The sequence below is a fragment of the Lacerta agilis genome, chromosome 1 (genome assembly GCF_009819535.1).
Source record: "Lacerta agilis isolate rLacAgi1 chromosome 1, rLacAgi1.pri, whole genome shotgun sequence".
NCBI lineage: Eukaryota > Metazoa > Chordata > Lepidosauria > Squamata > Lacertidae > Lacerta > Lacerta agilis.
Window position 1 is genome coordinate 131,896,383 of NC_046312.1, and position 25,314 is coordinate 131,921,696.

The 25,314-nt window shown below is 41.4% G+C and overlaps 1 protein-coding gene across 5 annotated transcripts in view; it reads left to right on the forward strand.

Annotated features, from left to right (window-relative positions):
• The first annotated feature begins 1,200 nt into the window (after positions 1–1,200).
• ADARB1 (adenosine deaminase RNA specific B1) overlaps positions 1,201–25,314 on the forward strand; it is a 43,597-nt gene continuing 19,483 nt past the window's right edge. For 2 of the 5 annotated variants that reach the window (XM_033171842.1, XM_033171861.1), the window contains exons 1-5: positions 1,204–1,254; positions 5,498–5,533; positions 8,445–8,518; positions 17,278–18,206; positions 22,227–22,341. In XM_033171842.1, coding sequence (XP_033027733.1) covers positions 8,491–8,518; positions 17,278–18,206; positions 22,227–22,341 — 1,072 coding nt within the window. In that variant the 5' untranslated portion in view covers positions 1,204–1,254; positions 5,498–5,533; positions 8,445–8,490. Of the gene's footprint in view, positions 1,255–5,497; positions 5,554–8,444; positions 8,519–17,230; positions 18,207–22,226; positions 22,342–25,314 lie in introns of those variants that run through there. The other 3 variants (XM_033171879.1, XM_033171852.1, XM_033171870.1) reach the window with 3 other exon arrangements.

Sequence of the window (25,314 nt, forward strand, 5' to 3'; positions counted from 1 at the left end):
GCGAAGGGTGGGGGAGAAGGATATCTAGATGCTGCCTTTTTGACTGCTCATTGTGTTTCCTCTTTTTATCTTAACTGCTGCAGCCTGTTTAAGTCAAAAGGGAGGCAGAAAAAGAGGCACATGGAAACTGCCACACTGCTGTTATGCCAGTCTTAGAACAGATCTGTTTTTGTTTTGCTAGCTGTGCTGAGAAGAAGCATGGAAAGCGTGCTTTGCTACTTTCTAATCTAGAACCATGGATTCAGGTCCACTGTGTGTGTTGGTGGCAGAAAGGTGTTTCCTCATTTTACCAGCCTTAAGGATGAGCAAAGTAATGTTATCTTTGCTATAGAGAGCAAAGATGGAATGGTGGGAGGAAGGAGAAGGGCAACCAGAGATGGAGGATTGGCCAGGGCCTCCCTCAGACTCTTTCACAGTTTTGTGTGAAAGCATTCAAGGTTTTGTGTCCTTTCAGCACTGTATTTGTATTTTTTAATTCCTCCTTAATATAAAATTGTGATGATTGACACATGGCTAATCACAAAAATACACTGCTCCAAGTATGCATTCTTTTGCACGCACAGAGCCGTCTCTTTTCTTGAAGTTTTTGAGCTCTGTACACCACTGGAACTATTATAGGGGTTGGGGAGGAAGCGGACCTGCTGGTCTTTCTGCTGACGAGCCAGACCCCTAGGAGCGTATTTGATCCTGCCAGCTTCCTTGTCATAGTTCTATTAAAAATGGAATTGGCCCAGCAAAATTCAGGACCATGGAAGTGGGGTGGGAATAAAGCCAGATAGCATGGGTTTTGAGTTAAGTTAATGTGGCATTTCACTTCTTTGTAATATGCTGCTGTTTAATAGTACTATGTAATGTGTTAGGTTGGCTGTGCTGTTTTAAATTATGCTCTGAGTGATTTATGTTTTTGTATAATTGATGGATTTGGGTTAAACAAGATTTGGATTTGGCTATTCCTTTTGTTTCTAGTAGTTAATTAAGATGACTATTAGAATTTTACGCACAAGTGTAAAGGGAGTCTTGTTGACCTGTAAGGCATTTACATTCCCTTTTTCTACCAATGTAGTACAGTACTCTATTCTTTGACAGGTCTGAATCACAAGGGTGATTTTTACTGCAACAGCAGCACCATCTTCTGGCTACAAATGATATATATTTGAACCCCCCTTTTGTTTCCCTTTACAGTCCAGTGGTACCTGGTTTGTTGAATGCCTTGTGACTCGAACGTTTTGGCTCCCGAGCACCACAAACCCGGAAGTGAGTGTTGCCGTTTGCAAATGTTATTTGAAACCCGAACGTCTGATGGGGGCTTCTGATTGAGTGCAGGAAGCTCCTGCAGCCAATCAGAAGCTGCTCCTTGGTTTTCGAACATTTTCAGAAGTTGAATGGACTTTGGGAACAGATTCCGTTCCAGATCCAAGGTATGACTGTACTTTTTATGATGCTTTAAAAAACCCCAAACCTTTATTTTAAGCAGTAGAACCAGGGACTTTGTAGAGGAGAGCAGAATGAACAAAGTAAGGAGTCAGGTGGCATCTTTAAAACTAACAAATTTATTATGGCATAAACTTTTGTGGACTGTCTATTTCATTAGGTGCATGAATTGGCATGTTAGGTACACACCTCACTGTAGAGACAAATGTAAGTTCCTTTGCCAGCTGCAGACAACTTTATGCATCTTACAGTGGATTCTAGTCCACAAAAGCTTCTGCTATAACAAAGGATCCTCCTTTTTGTTGCGACAATCTTAACATGGCTGCTCCTCTGGAAACCAGACTGTTTGTTGGGCAAGAGAATGTGTCTGTCTCTCTTCTCGGAAATAGGGGTGATAAAGTTAATGGAGAAGCAGGCAGTCCCACAGGGTTCCCAACCTGCACGAACAAGCTTGCTCTTGGTTTTGTTTTTTTGGGGGGGTGGGGTGGGGTGGTAATTTGTATTGGATAGTATTCTTCTGAGAGACAAAGACAAAAGACAGAGAGATGCGTAATTGGTTGCATATGTTTTGCTTTCTTTATCCTTCCATTTCCCTTTACAGGTAATACCGTATTGGCCCGAATAAAAGCCTCACTTTTCCTCCAAATTCTGAGAGCGAAAAGTTTTTATCTCTGAGTAGAAATATAGTTTTCCCTTACTTTAAACACGCCGCTTCTTTCTGTCTCCTCTCCCCTTCGTTCTCCGTTTCGCTTTCCCCCCACTCTCTCGGCGTCTCGTCAGTGAAAGGCTCTCTCCCATTAAAAGGTCCAGATAACACGCAGGGTTTCTACTAAGCAGTTCTTCCCTGCGATACACAAAACAATCCTTCGACCTAGCTTCCCGCCCGGAGTCTACAGCTTCAAGTTCGTTTCAAATTCAGTCAACTCACTCACGGGTCGGTAGCATTATTCTTTCCTTCTTCTTTGTCGAAGGGTCTTGGATGCTTACTAGGGTGAGTTCTGGGGCGTCTTGACGGTGTGTAACTCGTCTCCTTTTGCGTCTGGCTCCTCTCTGTACCTTCCACCATAAAAAGTGCCAGCACAGAGTTCTGCCGTTTAACGTCACTTCTTTTTAATTTTCAGCGAAAGACCCGTACTTTCCCTTTCTCGGGGGGGGGGGGGTTAAAGATGCCAACCCCCCCCTGCCGTTACCACCATCGATAGGTTAGCGCCGCTTAAGCCGAGCACCTTTTTCGACTCGCTCTCTAGTGCACCCCGACCGGAAGCCAAGTGTGACTTATATTCGTGACCTTCTCTTTCCCCCAACGGCTCTGGGGAGGCTTGGAGGCAATGGGCAGGCTGCGTGCCGTTGCCCCATGCTCCCAGGCTGCTTTCTGGGGGGGGGGGGAGTTGCAAAGCTTTGCCCAGGAGCGCGGGGCAATGGTGCGCAGCCTGCTTGCCGCTCCCAAGCCTCCCCGGAGCCGTTGGGGGGAGGGGAAGGCCGCCAGCAAAGCAGTGCGGCTCCCCCCCCCAGCAGCCCGGGTATTGTCTCCCCCCCTTCAATCTTAAAGGTGCGGCTTATTTGGGGGTGCGGCTTATATTCAGGCCAATACGGAATGTCATTCAAGCTGAGCTCATCCCACTTTCCCCTTTGTGCTTGTTTAAGCTGTAAAGGAGTAACTAGCCTTACTGTTTAAAAGTTTTATTGGGAATTAGTGAGGAAAACTAGCTCAGAACATGCAGCACACATCTCACATTTTCAGAGGCCAGCCTCTTCCCACCATCTAGTAAGGCCCAGACTGAAGAGAAGCAAGTAGGGTGCCCCCAACATGGGTCAAAGCCTTATGCTGGTGCAGTTTTTTAAAAAGTATTTTTTATTAAAAAATTTCTCGATTTACAAAGGTAGTGCAATGTCTCTCTCATATTTTTTCCATGTAACATTTTTACAAGTCATTTTCATTTGTTGAGACATTAGGAAGAAAAAGGAGAAAGAGGTGGGTGGGATGGGGAGATGGGTGGGGTGGGGTGGCGATGTTTCTATTTCACTTAATATATGTAGGGTTTGGTGGCAACGTTGTTTGTGTAGGTTCTCTGTTGTTCGCTTGTATTTCTTTGGCGGTGAGAGAGGTCGGGGTTGGCGTAGGGTGTGATTGTTCATTTGTGGTTGGCTGTGGTGCTCTTTGGTTTCCCGTGTGAGTGGGGTGGGTGGGTGTTTTTGATTAGGTTAGCCATATTGATTTGTATGCTGTTGGTAGATTTTTGTCATTGTCTTGTTGGGCTGTGTGTGTGATGAAGGGGAACCATACTGTCCCCGTGTCAGTTTCAGCTTACTGGTTAGTTTTTCTAGTAGGGCTGTTTCCCACATTAAAAAGGTAAAGGGACCCCTGACCATCAGGTCCAGTCGTGTCCGACTCTGGGGTTGCGGCGCTGGTCCATGCTTACTCCTGACAGGTCTTTCCAGTGTCTGGTTATGATGTTTCTGGCTGCTGAGAGTAGGTGGGTTATGAGCTCTTTGTGGTGTACGTGGGCATTGCTGTCTTGGAAGATGTTTAGTAAGACCAATTCTGGGGTGATTTCTAGCACTTGCTTGGTTATCTTACATATTTCTCGTATGGTTTTTGTCCAGAATATTTGGATTTTGGGGCACTCCCACCACATATGGAGGTATTTGCCTGTGGAGGTGCACCCTCTCCAGCATTTTGGTGAGGTTCCTGGGCGTATTAGTGCTAATTTTCTTGGCGTTAGATACCACCTGTAGGTTAGTTTCAGGGTGAGTTCTTTTCTTTTCATTGATATGGATTTAAAGGGGGGGGTTAGACCACATTCTGGTCCATTGGGTGGGGTCTGGTGCAGTTTTGTTGACTGTTCATGGTCTCTGGCAGCCCAAGGATACTGTGCACTTACAGATCATGCAGAACACCCCAGATATAAGGGGGGAAGTCTGTGCATATGTATAATTTCAACTTAATAATGTTTGCAATGCAGGGGGTCAGGCTAAATGACCATTCAGGTCCCTTCCAACGCTATGATTCTATGACTGCAGTGAATGTTTTCTGTTTTTAAAATAGGAGACTAATCCATATTGTTCTTGGTTTGTTGTTGTTTTCTGCTGCAATAGCCATGGATGCATACATGTGAGGCTAATCCAGTTATGTTTACCTGACACTGTTGACACCCCACCTTAAGAACTGCTGACTTGGAAATAAAAACCCCATACTTTCTCTCCTTCTACCCACCCAGTTTCTTTGTTCAACATTTGACTTGATAAAGAGTCCTGGAAAACAGGAATTTGCTCACAATTTTGTGGTATTTTGATGGGCCCTAATAAAAATATATTGAAGGTACTATGATAATCTTGGTAAGAAAGCTAGTGTACCAGGAAGCAGTGTGCTAGCTCAGCCTTTTCTCTGCTATGGTAGCTTTCTGTATGCAGGAAATTTGTGTATGGAAGCATATTCAATGATGTAAGCATGAAGTGGTACAACTCAGGTTTGTCGCGTCCGTGAGATCTGAGCTGTGGGTTCCACAAGAGGAGGGAAGATAATGCATCTATGTCTTCATTAAAGAGGATGCATGGCCTCCTTTTTAGCCCAATGCAGGGTAAGCTACAAAGTGTGGTGTTGGGACACAGTTTTTGTAATAAAAGCACTGCTCTTCCATTATCCAGCAACAACAGACTAAAGATCATACAGCTCCTCTCCCCTCGCCATGCCTGTCATGCTACCAAATACCTGCTTTTAAACAGTAAATACTTAAGTAATGCATTATCATGAAAATAATCTAGGGTTGCCATATTTCAGAAAGTGAAAATCCAGACAGAAAAGTTGTTGAGATTTTTTGTTGATTTTTTTGGCCAAAGTTGTTGGCAAAAACGACACTGCTGACATGGGCTGCCATATGTCCGGATTTTCCTGGATCTTTCGCCGATTTCCAACCAGACACTGTTTGCGGTTGCAGTACTGTATTCCGGTTATGTCCAGATGTATGGCAACCCTGTATTGTCACACAAACTTGACTGTGCCTCTTTCATTCATTCAACTTGTGTTGCATTCTCCTTTAGATTCTAAAAGTATTGTATTTCTTCCTAGGTTGAAGACCTGTGTGGGCATTTATACTCAGAGAAGGTAAGCAACCATTAGGGCAGGTAAGAACTTCTTTAAATGATGATAAGATTCTACAGTAGTTTCTCCTTTCCCAGCAGTCAGTTTGCACTCCTGGTAGATAGGTTTGGAAACCAGATTTGGCATCATTACTGACGGTTTCTAGGGTTAGTCTTGTGTTGTTTTATTATGTTATGTGTCCCTGTCTTTAGGCAGAATAACTTCTCATGTATAAATGGATTCTGGTCTCACCAAGCAACCATTTTGAGGAAGCACACCTACAAACAGGGATTGGGAATAAATTGGATTCAGTTTACATTTAAAGGCAAATTTACCAAATTCACACTTTCTGAAACAAAAAAGAAACCAAAACTCAGCCCAGCTTTGAAAATGGCACTTCTCTGAATTTTTCAGTGCAGCTCTCCAGCCAAGTAATGTGTACAAAATGTATATATTAGGGTAACTTGTGCATATATTAGTGAAAAATAATATACCATAACACATTGTATTAGGGAAAATTGCTTTGCCAAAACGTGTATTTTAAGAGAAATTCACAAGGAGAGGACTCTCAATGGCTCCTAGCCAGGATGGCTCTTCTCTGCCTCCACACTTGGAAGCAGCAATGCTTCTGAATACCAGTTGCTGGAATTGAGGAAGGGGAGAGGGCTCTTGTGCTCATGTTCTGCTCGCTGGTTTCCCACAGGTATCTCATTGGCCACTGTGAGAACAGGATGCTGCACTAGATGGGCCATTGGCTATTCTTATCTTCTTAAATCTACACTGAAATGCTGATTAATTTCCATCACACACACGCACACACACACACACACAAAAAGAAATTGCAGACAGTTGTGGAAATGTGGAGAACTGAAATTAAGATTGGAAAAACTAGAAAATAAGAGAAACAGAAACTGACACGTTCATCCATCCCTATTTCCAGAATCCTATGCTAGTCTCATGTAGTCATCAGGGTAGCCTGTCAACCAGAAGACCCTGACTTTCCTGGAAGTGTTGCATGCTGGATTTTCATGGAGAGAAAATGCCAAAAATGAGATTTATAAAATAGCAGAATGTGAGTTGCCGGTCATGCCATTGTTCATTAACCATTGTGTAATGTTGTAGCAAATATTATTATTATTTTACTATGCCAAATAGCTTTTGACTCTCCAAGGGGTATCTATACTAAAACATAAATGAGAAATCCTCCTTCTACTCTAAAGACACATTATGCTTTTTTATGTTGATAAAAATACGTTTTTTAGTCATTTCTATTTAAATAGGCATAGGATGGCATTCAGCTAAGTTTTACTCAGAATAGATGCATTGAAATGAATGAACATGACTAATTTAGGCCCATTAATTTCATTCTGTCTACTCTTAAGTAAAATATAGTTGAATACCACCCATAAATTTTTAAAGAGTACTGTGCATATTTTGTTTACTTAAATGGTTGACATATCTTTATAGAGCTCAGTGCTGTCGTTTATCATCTAGCACGGTGTTTTTAAAATCCATTTAAGGTTGCCTTGGCATACTGCAGCTCATGGTTGGCTATAAATAAGAATCATGAATCTGTTACGTTGGGATGTAAAATGTGGTGACCTCATAGGTGGAAAAGGCAACAGAAATCATAATCAGTAAGCAATTCAATCATTTTAACAATAATATAACTTTTAATGCAATTAGACACTGGAACTGCAATCACCTCAACTAATTATCTCAACTAATTAGCATAGGTAGTATAAGAAAATATATTTTGCTGGAGCAACTTTTATAAGTGTAAGGGGCAAGCTACAGAAGAGCTTTTGATTGTAAATATAAATAATGTTTTAGTTACGTTGCCCCCTAGACAGTCAGGGTTACTATTCTTAAGCAGAAACGATTCTGAGCACAGTTTGAAAGAGAGGCTGCAGAATTAGGTCAGTAGTAGTCAGTCAGGCTGAAAAAGTTTTATCTGCTGCCTTGGCAACAAGATTAAATCACTTTCTTTGCAACATGTATTCATACATATAAAGTAGACTTTATGCTGGGACATCATATAAGTGACTCTATCTATAGGATACTAAATGTAGTAAAAAATTTTGTCAGCAATCAAAAACCTCTGCAGCACTCATTTCTTTGGACATCCTTAGATAACTTTGAATGGACCTACATTCAAATCTGTGAGGCTTGACTCGCCTTAAAGCCTTTTGCAGCAGAGTTTAATAGTTTGCACAGCAATAGGGCAGGGAATAAGGTTGTTAAGCCTACAGGTATATGGAATCCTATCTGGGCACCTGGGATTCGCTACCCTGCCTCTCCCTTTTTCACTAATAATCAGACCAGTCTTTTACTTAAGCATAAAAAGGTTTACTTTTTTCAATGCAGTGTGAAATATAGACAGTACATCTTAAAGCAAAATACAGAAATTTGCATGAGGGTGCTTTATGTGTCTGCAGATCAGACACCCCTGTCCTTCCAGACTGGGAGTCTACTATTTGAAAAAGGCAAATTGACCTTTTTATTTCTCCCCCTGGAGAGAAGAAGGATCTCAACCAATCAGAGCCTTGCAGTCTGCTCTAGAATATAAAGGCCTTATAGTTCTTAACCCCTTGGTTAATGGCAGTCTATGCACAGTTATATTTGTCAGCATTTGTCGCTGACTTAATGGTTATAATGTTCCGCCAGAAGTCTCTTGAGTTCAAATCCCCACCCAGTCAGTCTCTACCTCAGAGCTTTTATTAGGATAAAAATAGGGAAATCTCATGTAAAAACCCCTACCCCCTTGTTTTTAAGAAAGTGTGGGATACATAATAAATTCTTCAAGCTGGTTAAAAACAGGTCAGAGCTAAATTGGAAAATTAGCTAATTTGGTCTAATTCTGAGACATCTTAATCATGCAAGCTGAAACATTCAAAATATATGGATAACTAAGATTCCACATTTTGTCTTCCAGAAGGAAACTCTCTACACCAGTCTAGCGGCTGAAGAACTTTTTCACAATGGACATAGATGATGAAGAGAATATGAGTAAGATGTTCATGTAATACAGTGCTAAACCCATTACTGTTTCTGCAGATTATCTCTGCAGCTTACCCTTTTCAAGTCAGTCGCCTTTTGTTTCTAATCCCGCCTGACATTCAGAGGAGTTCCCTACTTTTATTCTGTGGAAAGAGTTATGCTATAATAATTTGCACAGTCCTGGAAAAAGAATACTGAATTACCACTGAAATTAATGAGTTTTAAATGCCTCATGTGCTTAGGAGCTGTTGTCTTCAATGGGTGTGCAGGCCCAATGGTATGCATGTTTACTCAGAACTAAGCCCCACTAAGTTAAGCCCAAGGTGGTATACACAGTTTCCTGAGAGTAAGCCTAACTGTATTTGATGTGGTTGACTTCAGATGTGCATTTTGTTGTTGTTCAGTCGTTCAGTCGTGTCCGACTCTTCGTGACCCCATGGACCAGAGTACGCCAGGCACGCCTATCCTTCACTGCCTCTCGCAGTTTGGCCAAACTCATGTTAGTAGCTTCAAGAACACTGTCCAACCATCTCATCCTCTGTCGTCCCCTTCTCCTTGTGCCCTCCATCTTTCCCAACATCAGGGTCTTTTCTAGGGATTCTTCTCTTCTCATGAGGTGGCCAAAGTACTGGAGCCTCAACTTCAGGATCTGTCCTTCTAGTGAGTACTCAGGGCTGATTTCTTTGAGAATGGATAGGTTTGATCTTCTTGCAGTCCACGGGACTCTCAAGAGTCTCCTCCAGCACCATAATTCAAAAGCATCAATTCTACGGCGATCAGCCTTCTTTATGGTCCAGCTCTCACTTCCGTACATTACTACTGGGAAAACCATAGCTTTAACTATACGGACTTTTGTCGGCAAGGTGATGTCTTTGCTTTTTAAGATGCTGTCTAGGTTTGTCATTGCTTTTCTCCCAAGAAGCAGGCGTCTTCTGATTTCGTGACTGCTGTCACCATCTGCAGTGATCATGGAACCCAAGAAAGTGAAATCTCTCACTGCCTCCATTTCTTCCCCTTCTATTTGCCAGGAGGTGATGGGACCAGTGGCCATGATCTTAGTTTTTTTGATGTTGAGCTTCAGACCATATTTTGCGCTCTCTTCTTTCACCCTCATTAAAAGGTTCTTCAATTCTTCCTCACTTTCTGCCATCAAGGTAGTATCATCAGCATATCTGAGGTTGTTGATATTTTTTCCGGCAATCTTAATTCCGGTTGGGGATTCATCCAGTCCAGCCTTTCGCATGATGTATTCTGCATATAAGTTAAATAAGCAGGGAGACAATATACAGCCTTGTCGTACTCCTTTCCCAATTTTGAACCAATCAGTTGTTCCATATCCAGTTCTAACTGTAGCTTCTTGTCCCACATAGAGATTTCTCAGGAGGCAAATGAGGTGATCCGGCACTCCCATTTCTTTAAAAACTTGCCATAGTTTGCTGTGGTCGACACAGTCAAATGCTTTTGCATAATCAATGAAGCAGAAGTAGATGTTTTTCTGGAACTCTCTGGCTTTCTCCATAATCCAGCGCATGTTTGCAATTTGGTCTCTGGTTCCTCTGCCCCTTCGAAATCCAGCTTGCACTTCTGGGAGTTCTCGGTCCACATACTGCTTAAGCCTGCCTTGTAGAATTTTAAGCATAACCTTGCTAGCGTGTGAAATGAGTGCAATTGTGCGGTAGTTGGAGCATTCTTTGGCACTGCCCTTCTTTGGGATTGGGATGTAGACTGATCTTCTCCAATCCTCTGGCCACTGCTGAGTTTTCCAAACTTGCTGGCATATTGAGTGCAGCACCTTAACAGCATCCTCTTTTAAAATTTTAAATAGTTCAGCTGGAATATCATCACTTCCACTGGCCTTGTTGTTAGCAAGGCTTTCTAAGGCCCATTTGACTTCACTCTCCAGGATGTCTGGCTCAAGGTCAGCAACCACATTTCCTGGGGTGTATGAGACCTCCATATCTTTCTGGTATAATTCCTCTGTGTATTCTTGCCACCTCTTCTTGATGTCTTCTGCTTCTGTTAGGTCCTTTCCACTTTTGTCCTTAATTGTGGTAATCTTTGTACGAAATGTTCCTTTCATATCTCCAATTTTCTTGAATAAATCTCTGGTTTTTCCCATTCTGTTATTTTCCTCTATTTCTTTGCATTGCTCGTTTAGAAAGGCCCTCTTGTCTCTCCTTGCTATTCTTTGGAAATCTGCATTCAATTTCCTGTATCTTTCACGATCTCCTTCGCATTTTGCTTGTCTTCTCTCCCCCGCTATTTGTAAGGCCTCATTGGTCAGCCACTTTGCTTTCTTGCATTTCTTTTTCATTGGGATGGTTTTCGTTGCTGTCTCCTGTATAATGTTACGAGCCTCCATCCACAGTTCTTCAGGTACTCTATCCACCAAATCTAAATCCTTGAACCTGTTCTTCACTTCAACTGTGTATTCATAAGGAATTTGATTTAGATTGAATCTTACTGGCCCAGTGGTTTTTCCTACTTTCTTCAGTTTAAGCTGGAATTTTGCTATAAGAAGCTGATGATCTGAGCCACAGTCAGCTCCAGGTCTTGTTTTTGCTGAGTGTATAGAGCTTCTCCATCTTTGGCTGCAGAGAATATAATCAATCTGTGCATAGTCTTGCTTAAATTTCTGTGGTCACTGAGTCACACATTTTAATTTTATTGTTGACCTTCCTAACTTTCGTCCTCCGTTCCTTTAAGTCAGTTTTCACTTTAAAATGCAGTTTCTAGAATATCTAAGAATATTGGCTATAGGACTGATGTCATAGCAGATCTTCACTACCGTTAGAATACATGCTCCTGAGTAATGTGCTTTGATACCTGGTTCCTGCTTACCTACCATGGCAGAGAAGGTAGCAATTTTTCATGGATGCATATGTGAATTACCTGCCAAAAGTATTAGGGTTAATGATCCCTTCTTATCTGCCTTTACTACTAAGTGCTAAAGTATTTGTGCTCAGTGCCTGGGCATGTAATTAAAATGTGCACCAGTGAAGCAATGCCTTTGTGAAACCAGCCAGACTTCAGTAACACCATATTTTCAGTATCATTTGGGATCACGAAGTGGGGTATCCCTTTGGTTTTTTGGCTGGTTTTAGCCATTTTAAAGAACGTAGCACTTTTCAACAGCTGTGATTAATGTCATGATTGTGTCTCTTTATTCTGGGAACATTTTAGCTGGCATTTTGCTTCTTGTGGAAGTATGGCATAGATGCAGCCATAGGTCAGGCACCTCCCTTGCTTCTGATGTATCAGCTTTCCAGATTGGAGAAGGCTGATACAGATGAGCATATGTGAAAAAGAAGGAAAGCATGTTTAACTCATAGCTTGGTTTGCCCAGTTTTTGATAGACCAATATTCACATGTAGTGTATTATACTCCTTTTGATTTGTTGGCCATACGGGTTTCTGAACACACTCAAGTAGTGTGCCCCCATGTTGCTTTGATATTTGAGGTGTGTTACAGGGCTAAAGTGGATGGGAGACTGGGAGGGGAGTTCCCTACTTCTGAGTAGACTCCATATGTCAGTAGAACTCCCGCAAACCTTGGCTTAGGTGACAAGCAGGTAGTGGCAATTAACATGAATATGTGCCTGTTGCCAGGGAGCTGCCCTACATGGTGACACTGGAGCAGGGTGTCAGCATTTTATCATATATGCACTTCATTCGTCTGATGAAGTGGACTGCCCTCCACAAAAGGTCATGCCGTAATAAATTGGTTGATCCTTAAGGTGCCACAACTCATTGTTTTTTTCTGCAAGAGACTAACAGGACAACCTCTCCGGAAATTGTATACCTCTTTCTGCCACCAACAAATGTTGCATAATTGTTTATACCATAGCAATCCTGTCTCCAGCAAGCTATTTTTGACTTTCTGAAAAAGCCTATTGTCTATCTCTAGCCTGAGTCTTTCTCTTGGGGAGATAATTCCTCTTTTTGCATTTTATTTGTCTGTACAATACAAGAGAGAGCAAAAATATGCTTTATGAAGATCCAAAGAACTGCACAATTAATTCTACAAACCCAGGGAGTTTGTGGCCTGTCCACTGTACATGTGGTACACTGAAGTGAAGAGAACAATCCTGCGATTCTATGACTAAATGCTAGCTGTTCAAAATAAAAAAGTAAAAAATCTTGCTAGGCATTGCCGCTCAATAGTTCTTCGCATCTTGGTCATGACTGAAGACTGTGGATGTTGTGTGTGTTATGCATATTACTCTTGAGTTGATGAAATGAGAAGTACCAAAAGTATTTCCCACACTTTGTGTTCTAAAAATGACTATCTTCATTTATATGGCATTTTCATAGACTGGTCCTGATTTAATTAATTCAGTACCACATTTTGCACATCCCTTGTCTTCTATTTAAGGATCTAAAGGCCCTAACAATAACTCATAAAGAGAGAGGAAGTGTGTAGGATGGAATGTACCCCCCCAAACCCACATGAACTGTTTGAAAACATCATACAGTTATGCTGTCATTTTAGTGATTTTACACTAGAGCTCTGATTTTGCCCTGGTTGCAAATCAAATGGCCAAAAATTCACAGAAGCTCCTTTTTGGAAAGAAAGTGTGCGGCTAAGCATTTTTGAAAGCCTCAGCACTGAATAAGAAAGAAAAGAAGGAGCAGTGGACTTTAAAAAAACTGAAACCTATAATGTTTGAATTTACAGCTTTCAAATGGAAGTTTATGCTTAATTGGAAAATGATTTTCAAGAACAAATATTTCAACAGGCTGGGTATTTATGTTCCTTAGCTTCTTTCAAAGACCAGCCCTTTTTTGCGAATGTTCTGTCTTTATCATATCAGGACTGGTTAATGAAAAGCCTGCATCTTGAACAATCTATTTTATAAATTTCTCTAAGGAACTGAATTGCTTGTTAATCTGGTTCCGAACATGTATGCTAGAGGGGGGAGGTTACCGGTACTTGCAAATGTGTGTCTCTAGGATCATCACCTTACACATCAGTCTTAAATACACCCATCCAAGGTGGAATAAATCTGCATGCCTGATCTGCTGCTATTGTTATGTTGCAAATAATATCAAGCGTGTGCTTAATAGCATTTTGTACAGAATGTAACTGCTCTGAAAAGGTTATGTCTGTACACATATAATATTTTCTCATTGAGGTAAAATTTAAGATATAACAGAACATGTTTCAAAGGAAATAGTTCTTAAAAATATGAAAAACTATTGATTGCTTTCATTTTATTTGCCACTATTTTACATTTATTTCTTCTCTTTTTAATCTGTATGTTTCTATCCACTCTCTTTTAATTTTCTGTTATTTTGAGCACCGAAAGGAGTAACTTATCGAGCTTTTGCTGAAGGATGTTATAAATGAAAATTTAATAACTGTTCCATCAACTTTGTCAACTGGGTGAAGTGGTGTCTGTGTGCTTTTAATTGTAGGGTTTAACACAAATTTAAATATACTTTCCAGAGCAGCAAATTTTGAATCTCAATCATGCCTCCTCAATGGTGTGAATATATTATAGGCATATGAGATTGGGTGGGGTTCTTTGGCAAAGTAGAATTTATTTTATGTTTAATTGTATTGCTCATGTTTGGCATATTTAAAGAAGCTTGCCATTTGTAACAAAGTATGTAGAAAATTGAATTTCTGTATTACTACCAAGACATCAGTGTTTAAAAGTATTATGTCTATCTAATGTAATGTTCAGATACTTAAAATATTAAGTATTTTAATATAGTCAAATAAGTTTGTTGCTGTTCAGTCGTGTCTGACTCTTCGTGACCCCATGGACCAGAGCACGCCAGGCACGCCTACCTTTCACTGCCTCCCGCAGTTTGGCCAAACACATGCTAGTCGCTTCGAGAACACTGTCCAACCATCTCATCCTCTGTCATCCCCTTCTCCTTGTGCCCTCCATCTTTCCCAACATCAGGGTCTTTTCCAGGGAGTCTTCTCTTCTCAGTAAATAAGTTTACTGCCCCCAATAACCTTTTTTTTTTACATTCTGAATATACAGCTCTTGAAAAGTTTTGTGTTTAATACAGGCAACTCCTGACTGACACGCAATCGCTCATACATGCATGGAGCCCAACCTGGAAGTGTCCCTAGAACGTCACTAAAATGTTACTAAAGCCAGTGTGGTGTAGTGGTTAAGAGTGGTAGACTCATAATCTGGTGAACCGGGTTCACGTCTCTGCTCCTCCACATGCAGCTGCTGGAGGAAGGGAAAGGAGAATGTTAGCCGCTTTGAGACTCTTTCTTCTTCTTCTTCTTCTTCTTCTTCTTCTTCTTCTTCTTCTTCTTCTTCACGGGTGGAATGAGGACGGGGCAGGGGCAGAACGCTTTATGCGGGCGGGGATCTGGAACGTAGCCCCGCACAAAATGAAGATTGTCTGTATTTATGATAGGGTGCCTAGTTGGTTAGTAGCACAGTTGGAATTCTAGTCTTTTAGAATTTGAAGTTTACATATTCCATCTACCAGCTTCAAAGTAGTATCTTGTTTATATAGTAGCTTTATACGTGACTGTGGCTGAGCAGCAGTTTGTAATAGTAGGGGATTCCAATAGGAAATGGCATATAATTGCTGATGAACAAGGTATGAAAATTTGTTTTCTGGGGGGTAGAGTGGATTCCAATAATTGATTATTGCAGTGGGCTTGGGTCCAACTTCGATGGTGAAGGGAGGCCCCCCTCCACTGCCGAAGCAATCATGGGGTGGGAGAATTGAGCTCAAAGAAAAGTATCCTCTCCTACCAGCGACATGAAAGACGTGTCTTTGTGCATCCTTCTACAGCACCTTGGTGTCCATGGGGTTGGGGCGGAGGTGGGGGTTTTTAAAGACGCTATTTTACTGTTCCATCCCCCCCCCCCCAGGTTTGTACCTTCAGATGGATGCTGAAAGTTACAAACAGATAGATCTATCTTACTACTACCCTAATTGGAATACCTTCGAACATTACATGACAGTGAGATTATAACAGAGAATTCCACTGCATGTGTTGGGATTTGTGTTTAGAAATGTAAATGTCATAAAGTAAATACTATTTATTTGGAATATGTTTACCTGCTACATGATAGAGGGTTTATAAGAAAGATGCCCCCTGTATATTCAGCAATAGAATTTAAGGGCGTTTCAATAACCTGCCTCAAACATCCACCCAACACATGAGGTTGGCCCTGTTCCAGCATGCTGCTGTCTTCTGGTATGCCCTCTGGCAGCTGCATATTCAGAATCAATGTGAAGGGACTTCCACGCATGCAGGTGTCAAATGCCCATGAGCACTCAGTGTCAGGGACTTGGCTTTCTGGCATGTTCTTGCTCCCTCAATGTCTTTAGAGAACATGTTCACCCAGTTTGCCTTCCACATATTCACTGCATTCAGATGTAATGTTTCACCATGGAGCACTCTGCGCATGGGCTGGGAGGAGGACTTTGGGAGCCTTTACTTTCAGTTTCCCTTACTCAGCTAACCATCAACAGGGCTATGGTGCGCATAATGCTAAACCATGCTTTAGCCCTAGGTGCACGAATTGGAATGCATCTGAGCTTCCTTCTCCTCTTGCATGGCTGGCAGAAGGACTGTAGTGTTTATTTTCAAAATATCCTGGTTTAGGCTGTAGTTTAAAACAAGTTCTGATTAGTCCAGGCATAGGCGAACTCGGCCCTCCAGATGTTTTTGGCCTACAACTGCCATGATCCCTAGCTAACAGGACCAGTGGTCAGGGATGATGGAAATTGTAATCCCAAAACATCTGGAGGGCCGAGTTTGCTTATGCCTGGATTAGTTAAACAAGCCTGGTTCTTAACCTGTGATTTGAAGTTTCTTGTTTAGAAACTTCATTTTTTAGTGCAGGGGTCCCCCAAACTAAGGCCCGGGGGCCAGATGCGGCCCAATCGCCTTCTAAATGCGGCCTGCGGACAGTCCGGGAATCAGCGTGTTTTTACATGAGTAGAATGTGTCCTTTTATTTAAAATGCATCTCTGGGTTATTTGTGGGGCATAGGAATTTGTTTATTTTTTTTTTCAAAATATAGTCTGGCCCCCCACAAGGTCTGAGGGACAGTGGACCGGCCCCCTGCTGAAAAAGTTTGCTGACCCCTGCTTTAGTGTCACCTGTGAACCAGCCCTTTGATTAAACAGTGATCCTGCATTCAGCTTATTTCTGGAGTTGACTGCTTTGGAGCCCCCGTGTAACATGACTACCACATAAGGCACAAAGCAGGTTTTACTGTATAAGTCAATAACTTGAATGTTTGCAGGCAAGAAATAGTATACTCTCATTTTCTCAATAAGATGCATTGAGTTAGTCATTATTTCCAAAGGAAGAGGCATCTTCTTCAATATACAAAGGAGCAATATACAATATACAAAGGAGCAAAGGATTACCTGCGTAGGTAATCTTATGTGATTGCCCTGTGGATTCCGATGTTTGAGGTTAACTGGATATTAAATGAACGTAAATTGGGGTTACAACATGTTGCCAGTTACTGGCTCATTTCTTTTTGTTTTAGAATTAGGGAGGGCAATTTAACATATAAATACTAATAGGTGTTTTGGTGCAGAATTAAAACTTTTTGTCAGCATATTCCAGTATCAGATGTCTGAATACATACTCAATGTATGTTTCTGAGCTGCCTATTACATCTAATATATCTAATAAAGATATTAATATTTGAGCACACATCACTTAACCAGTTGCAAAGATAGATAAAGGAATCTGTAAATTTTACATTTACAAGGTCCTGCAACGAAGGCATTGTAAGTTACTCTTTCTGGGCACCACAGGTTCAGGCAGCATTGATGTTAAAGAGAATCACAACATGGACAACATTTCATCTAAAGATGGGAGTGTGCAAGGCACCGGAGAGGGGAACCAGCTCTCCAATGGTGGTGGCGCTAGCAGCAGGAAACGACCCTTGGAAGAGGGAAGCAATGGCCACGCCAAGTTCCGCACAAAGAAAAGGAAGAAAACACCAGGGCCGGTCTTGCCCAAAAACGCTCTCATGCAGCTGAATGAAATCAAGCCTGGCTTGCAATACAAACTTCTCTCCCAAACAGGACCTGTTCATGCCCCTATTTTTGTGATGGCAGTAGAGGTTAATGGGCAGCTGTTTGAAGGCTCCGGCCCTACAAAAAAGAAAGCGAAGCTCCATGCAGCTGAGAAGGCCCTGAGGTCTTTTGTTCAGTTTCCGAATGCTTCTGAAGCACATCTTGCCATGGGAAGAACTCTTTCCGTAAATACGGACTTCACCTCTGATCAGGCAGATTTCCCAGATACCCTCTTCAATGGCTTTGAAAACCCTGCCCAGTCTGATCTTTCCTTTTATCTGGAGTCCAACGGAGAAGGTTCCTTTAGCTCCAGTGCAGACTATAATTTGTCATCTTCTGCGGCCTGTAGCCTTGTACAGTCGTCTCTCCCTGCTCCATCACCATACCCCTCAACAAGTGGGAAGAATCCAGTCATGATATTGAATGAACTCCGACCAGGCTTAAAGTATGAATTTCTCTCAGAAAGTGGAGAAAGTCATGCTAAGAATTTTGTAATGGCTGTGTCAGTGGATGGCCAAACGTTTGAAGGATCTGGAAGAAACAAAAAACTTGCAAAAGCACGCGCCGCTCAGTCAGCTCTTGCATCCTTGTTTAACATGCAGTTGGATCAAACACCATCTCACCAACCTATTCCTAGTGAAGGACTTCAGTTACACCTGCCTCAGGTGAGAAAACATTTCCCTTTATGTGTTATAATGGGCTAATGAGTTAATTAAAAAATACTGAAGTTACAACCTTTTGTTTTAACAGTGCATAAATAGTTTTTGTTGTATTTGGGTTCCTTCAGTGTGTTATTTCTGGCAGGGGCACAAAATATCCAATTTGACTGCTGATTCTCTTATGTTTGATGCTGTGAATGGGCAGAATATTTTATACCTACTTCCTGAGAAATTAAGTTAACCTAATGTATGATTTGACTGAATGAGCAGGTGAAACAGAATGTAGTATACATGAACTGCACATCATTGCAATTTCGCGAACTGTAGCATTTCCCTGGCATTATAAGGTGACGTATTTCCAGTGCAGCAGGGCTGTTTTGCTGATGAGCCACCATTGCCTTGTATAATAGCAATGTGCTGCTCTGCAAAAAGGAGTTTCTGCTACACAGAACTGGATATACAGGGGCAAGGATTGGTGTGACTTACCTAGGCAACAACATTTTTAAGGGCTAACTACACTGGTATACCGCTGTAACTCTGACATCAGTAGTAGCCCCCCTTTGGCCCATCCATATACTGGGAACTCTGCCACCAGAGACAAGTCTGTTCAATAGATAGTGTTTGCCTCTACTGCAATGCATACCCCGAGGGCACCCCTTTAAAGTTCTCGTTCGAGGTGAAAGACTGTCATTTTCTTTTCAGGAATATGGTAAGAATTACACATAGGCACATTGCTCCCCCAACTGCTCAGGGTGGAGTTGAAAAAAGCCACACCCACCCACCCACTGGACCCTGTTAATGGTTCAACCCTTGAGCAGTGTCCAGCCACATTTTCCCCTGAGTGCAAGGACTTCTGCCTGTGCAGTGGAGCCTCCCACTCCTCTCCTCCTGCGCCCTCCCTACATCTTCTCTGAAGAACTGAGGGAAACCCCAGAACAGATTTAAGGAGTGTATGTGGGGAGAGGAGAGGGAGAGGAAGTTTCATTGCATGGCCAAAGGTCCTTGCGCTAACGTAAGTTTTTAGTTGGATACCACCCCTTATTTTATTCCATGGTCTCTGCAGGAGACAAATATGTCCCTATTCCTGACACTCCAATGTTTGGGGGGCAGGTTTTGATCCCATTCTAACAATGTCCAGATACTGTAGTATACTTTGCTCTATTTTTTATAGAATGCAGTGCTACATGCAATTTTATGAGAGAAATTAGTGCTCATACTTTCTGTGGTGCCACTCATCTTCCCATTGTATGGCTACCTTGCCTTTGTAGAGGGGAGACTAGGGATCCTGGAAGCAATGAAACTATGAGCATTGCCTCCACCATCTTGCTGGATCAAGAAACTTGTGGTAGGTAGCATTTTTAATTCCTCCAGTTCAGTGCAGTGTTGCTCATAGATCTGTCTTAGCTGAACACAATACACCTGTGCTGTCAAAGCAGGCCTCCAAAGGAAGCATGTTAAAACATCGCTGCCTGAGCACCATTAACCACACATCGCAACTGAAGGTCAGAAATAGACAACGTGAAGAGTGAGAAAATAAGCAACCAGGTTGACCAACCAGAACAACTAAGTACTGGAATTTGGCGGAGGTAGAAAGAACAATGGAAAACTTACAGGGGTTAGGGAACAAGATCCCGCAGGAGGGGTCAGTGGGAAGTGACCTTCTGATGCCCCCTTCTAGATCACATGGAGTCAGCTGCCATGGGAAAGAGCTGTCTGCAGGCACCACCTCCTCCGATTGTCGTCTCATTCTTCCTTCTGCATACATTAGCCACAGGTTTGGGAATATGGAGAGGCAATAGCTGTTAAGTATTTTTATGCAGACTTTGTGAAGCCTTTAAAGCTCGTGATTCAGTTTGAAAAGAATGAAAGTGAACATAGGTCATATTGATTTCCTGGTAAATACTGTATTTTTTTCTGTGTATTTTTGGGGGGCCCAAATTAAGAAATTTTAAAATTAAGAAAGTTGGGAATTTTGGGGGGGGAAATTGCAAAAAGAATTGTTGAGCATCTTTTGTAAGTTTCTTGAGCGCTCACCATGTACTCTTCCTAAACCAAGAAGAGCGGGCAAACGACCTCCTTGCCTCCATTCCCTGCTGCCACCGCAGCTCCACCAGCCCTTGCTTACTTACTGCATTAACCCATGTATAAGACGACCCCCAATTTATCACTAAAGATTTTCAGGAAAATGGTCATCTTATACATGGAAATGCACGGTAGTCTGTTAAGTGACCTTAATTCCATTTGTCGCACTATTTTTTGTGCCCATGCTATAGCCTTTGTATGGCTGCTGTGAATATAAATTAAGAGTGCTGTGTAAATGATAAATTGAGTGGTAGTAGAATCCAAACAGTCACAGAGAATTTACATGAAACTTTCCCACTCACTTTATGCTTATGTTTTGACCCCCCCCCCAAAATGTACTCAGCCTTTAAAACAAATTTATCTAATATACCCTAACAAACCTTTGATATCAGGGGTGGGGAACCCTGCAGGCCTCCTCCATCAGGCCTTAGGAAGACTCCTCCCAGGTCCTGCCCCCTCTCCAGACACGCCCCCATTTTCCTCAGGCCACACCCCTCATCACCCTTCCTGCACATGCTGCTTTGGCTGTGTTTGCCTGGTTGGAACTCTTGAGGACTTGCTTGCCTGAGTAGAGGATAGAGAGAGGGACATGTGAGTATGTGGAAAGTAGCCTGCTGGACAGAGGTGAAACTTTTACTCATCTCTCTGCCCACATTTGCTTCTTGTCCGGCCTACCACTGGCATTTGGCCCCTGGAAAGTGGCTCAGAAGGGAATGCGGCCCTCGAGCTAGAAAAGGTTCCCCACCCCTGTTTCACATTGTAAACTTCTATAACTAATACTAATTGTTTTTATCCTTTCAAGAATGTTAATTTAGAATATTCCAGATCAATCATAGATTGTTGGGAAGTCTGACAGTGGCCCAATTCTTAAAGTGAGTGCATTTTGTATCAGTTTTAATGAGGCTTAAAATCTCCTGCAAATTAAATTTGAATCCTATTATAGCAGGTATATTTATGCAGCTCTCGCATAATGCAAGGGATCCTTAAGGTTCAGGCAATGTAAGATTACATTATGAGACAGGAGAACTTAGATCTAAACCCTTCCCCAACCGATTCCTCAAGCAACGAGGACTCTTCTCAGTTGCATGTCACCCATAAATTAGTATAATTCTACATACAAGCCACAGTTTACTGGCACTATCTCCCCCAAAGCATACGTTTAATTTGTACTCAGTTTATAATTCACTTTCATCTCAAAATCTTTATTGCTGGTCCTAATGTATAGCCAAAGAGTTACCATTTTATCACTCTTTTTCTATATATTTATATTTAATATGTTCAGTTTATGCTTTATTGTAGTCTGCTTGGCTTTTCAGTTTTCTGTTATATTTTTAAAAACTTATATGATCCACCAAAGTATTTGCAATCCCTCCAAATTTGGCATTCTCTGCAGAACTGGTTGCGGTACTGTTCACTCCATTCAAGTCACTAATGAATATAATGAATGATAATGGACTCAAGACCATCCTCAATGGAACACCACTTGGTACAACTTTCTGGTTTGAATTCCATTAGTTCTTACCCTTTGAATATGCTTTACAAGCCAATTATGGATGCATCTTAGATAACTCAAATTTTCTACAGAAGATCTCACAATGAAGGCTAGAGCCTTGTTAAAAATTGAGTGTTGTGCATGCAGCCTCATTCCCTAAATTTAAAACGATCTGTTCCATGATCAGCACTAAGGGCTTCCATAGAAACACAGCATAGTTTGTAGAAATGCCTGAAAGGCATGGATATAAACTCTTCAACACTTTGAATCAGCAGTAGTTTGAAACAACAGCACCAATCAATTCTAGTAAATATTACAAAGATTCCCTGTGATCCTTGGATGAATGGCAGTATAGAACTTTAATAACTAACTAATTAAATAAAAATACCATACAGTTTTAAAGGCAGATCTGTTTTGATGAATTATCCAATATATTTGTGTGATTTTTGCAGGTTTTAGCTGATGCCGTTGCACGCTTGGTGGTAGATAAATTCAGCGATTTGACAGATAATTTTACATCGCCCCATGCACGTAGAAAAGTGCTATCTGGAGTAGTCATGACAACAGGTAAAAACAAACCCAAAACATGCCTCCCCCACTGAATTGGCCTTTTGTCCTCTGTTGGTTTACAAAATAAAATGGTAAAGGTGAATGGATATTTACCTTTTATATATAGTTTGGTTGCTTTAAAATATTGAGATCTCTTCATTCATAAAATAGGATTATGAAATTTAATCCAAACTGCTTGTCTCTAAACGCTACAGATTGTATCGAGAGGTGTTGCTCAGCCAGTGCTGAAGCTTCTAGATGGTGGGGAAACAGATTTAGAGGTGGGAGGAGGAAGCACTGAAAATGGCTTCTCTTCCCATTTCACTGTCAGAGGAGTGACTTTTTAGGTTCTCTCTCACTCTCTCGGCAAATATTAGGAGTGTGTACTTGTACAAAAAACATAGCTTTCATTTTTAATAAAAAGGCAAACCCCACTTCATTTCCCTCTTGTGAGGCAAACTCTGCAGCCTCTTCCTAATGTTGAGCTGGAGTCTCCTTTCTTGCAATTTGAATTCATTGGTTTGGATCCTACACTCTGAAGCAGCAGAAAACAAACTTGCTCCATCTTCCATGAGTCTGGCAGTATCATTTGTACCCACATGGATCAGAAGGAAGGGGAAATGGTCAGTGGACTTGATGAGACTTGGCAGCCTCTCTGTCATGGTTCTCACAGGGACCATGCAGCAAGACCTGGACACTACAGCCCTCTCCCGACTTTTAGTCAGAGGCACATCAGGTAGTGCAGGTGCTGTTTGGAAGCCATAAAAATGGATGGCCATCACAATATCTTGTTCCTTTTGTCTGTCCTGGATCTTCCACACTTCCTCTTGCCCTCCTGCTTTCCCCTGGGGAAAACCACAGTTTAGCACTCCGTCGGAGCAAAGGGCAATTGGATTTTCTGCAAATTGCCATTAGTTCTTATTTAAAACTAATGAATGGGTTTTGCCTGGGAAAGGAGTGGGGCAAGGGCGGGAAACACTCTGAAAGTGCGGATCAAGCAGAAAACTGCTCAGCCCTGTGCTTTCTTGGCACAGGACAAGCAGAAGTGTGGGTGAACCCTCAGCTGCGTTGAATGAACCCATATCCTTGTATTATGCAAGAGGGAGACAAATCTCCCTCCATTTTAGTAACCAATAACTGTAGGCCGGAGGCTGGAATTTCCAGTCGAGGGTCTGATCCTTTCTTTTATACAGGATGCCAGGTGTATATGGCTGGACAATGAGTGTTCAGAGAATGTCTCTGGAAAGCATTGATTCTAGATTGGTTCAAGAAACCCAATCTCACCGTGGTTTCTAATGTTCTACAAACAGTACCCAGCATACATTAGACAAGCACTCAAAATTTAGCTTTTAAAAAATTGATTCCTAGCATACTAAAGTTGAGAAGGGAGGACGTGGGTCATAATATACAATTGGAAATGTGGGAAAAACTTTGGAAAGAGCATATGAAATTTACAGCCTGCATAACTTTAAAAGAAAACATCATGAAAATGATGTACCGATGGTACTTAACGCCAGTAAGATTAGCAAAAATGTATAGGAAGTATGATAAAAAATGTTGGAAATGTGAAACGAAAGATGGAGAATTTTACCACATGTGGTGGACATGTGAAAAGGTTAAAAAGTTTTGGGAAGCAGTCTATAATGAATTAAAGAAAATACTTAAATATACATTCATTAAAAAACCGGAAGCCTTCCTAATTGGCTTAGTAGGGGAGGAGATTAAAAAGGAAGACCAAAAATTCTTTTTATATGCCACCACAGCGGCACGAATGTTACTGGCGCAAAATTGGAAAGTAAAAGAAGTACCTACAATAGATGATTGGAAAAGGAAATTATTAGAATATGCAGAATTGGCGAAATTAACTGGAAAAATAAGAGAGCAAAGAGATCAGAGGTTTCAAATGGAGTGGAGTAAATTTATAAATTATATGAAAGAATATAAAATCTGAAGGCATTTACAGGTATGAAAGAAATCTTGCAGCAGAGGAAAATATGATAAGAGATATAACTACAACAAGAAAACAAAACATGTATAAAAGAAGGTAAAGCGAGTGAAAGATGAAAAATTAGAAAACCAGAGTAAAGAAGGAAGGAAGTCCAAAAAACTCGGCGGAGTTTATGTAACATTGTGAACATTTGTATGATGACTTGTGAGTGTTTATTTTCCTTTTGATGAAAATAAAAAGAATTTGCAAAAAAAAAAAAAAAAGTTGAGAAGGGAGGAAATGTTTTTTTATGTTAGAATAGAATCTTCTGTCCCAGTAAAGTAAAACATTTGCTTTAATGGTTAGCTAAAATCTCTAGTGGATTGAAATAAAACCCCAATTTTAAGCTCAAACTTAATGTGGCAGTAGCAGTTTAAATCTGTTTAAATCTTGTACAAAGCAGGTAAATGAGTGGGGAGGAGGGTTTGGTGTTTGGATGAAGAGGCACATAGAAAATGGGAGCAATATTGCCGTTGTGGGTGGGTAGAGTCTCTCAACCTAGTCCTCTTGGAGTTTGGGGGGGGGGGCACAGACAAACCAAGACGAGGAACCTGCAAGACTAGATGATTGTTCCAGAAGAGCTTTATTAATGTGTTACCCCCAAATTCAGGATTCCCCCCAAACTGATGCCAACATTTTGTGTTAGTTTTGTGCCGTTTTGTGCTACAAACCCAGCATTTTGTGCCACCCCCAAACTGAGTAATTGACACTCAAACCACAAAATGTGGGGTTCTATAGTTTTTAATACTTTACTGAATTTTTATGTAGTTCCAGAATTTTAAAGGCAACCCAAGTTGCATGAACAGATATTAGTGTGCCTTCATTTCCACCCCAAGTATGCCTTCAGAATATATACAACTAGGTTGTAGATGAAGGTCATCTGGTGCAGTATTTATGCCTAAGTAGGATCTCCCAAAGCCACACCTTCAAGAAGACATTCAAGAAGACTACCATATTTCACCAAACAAGTCTTCTAAAGATATCTTTTAAAACTTATCTTCCCA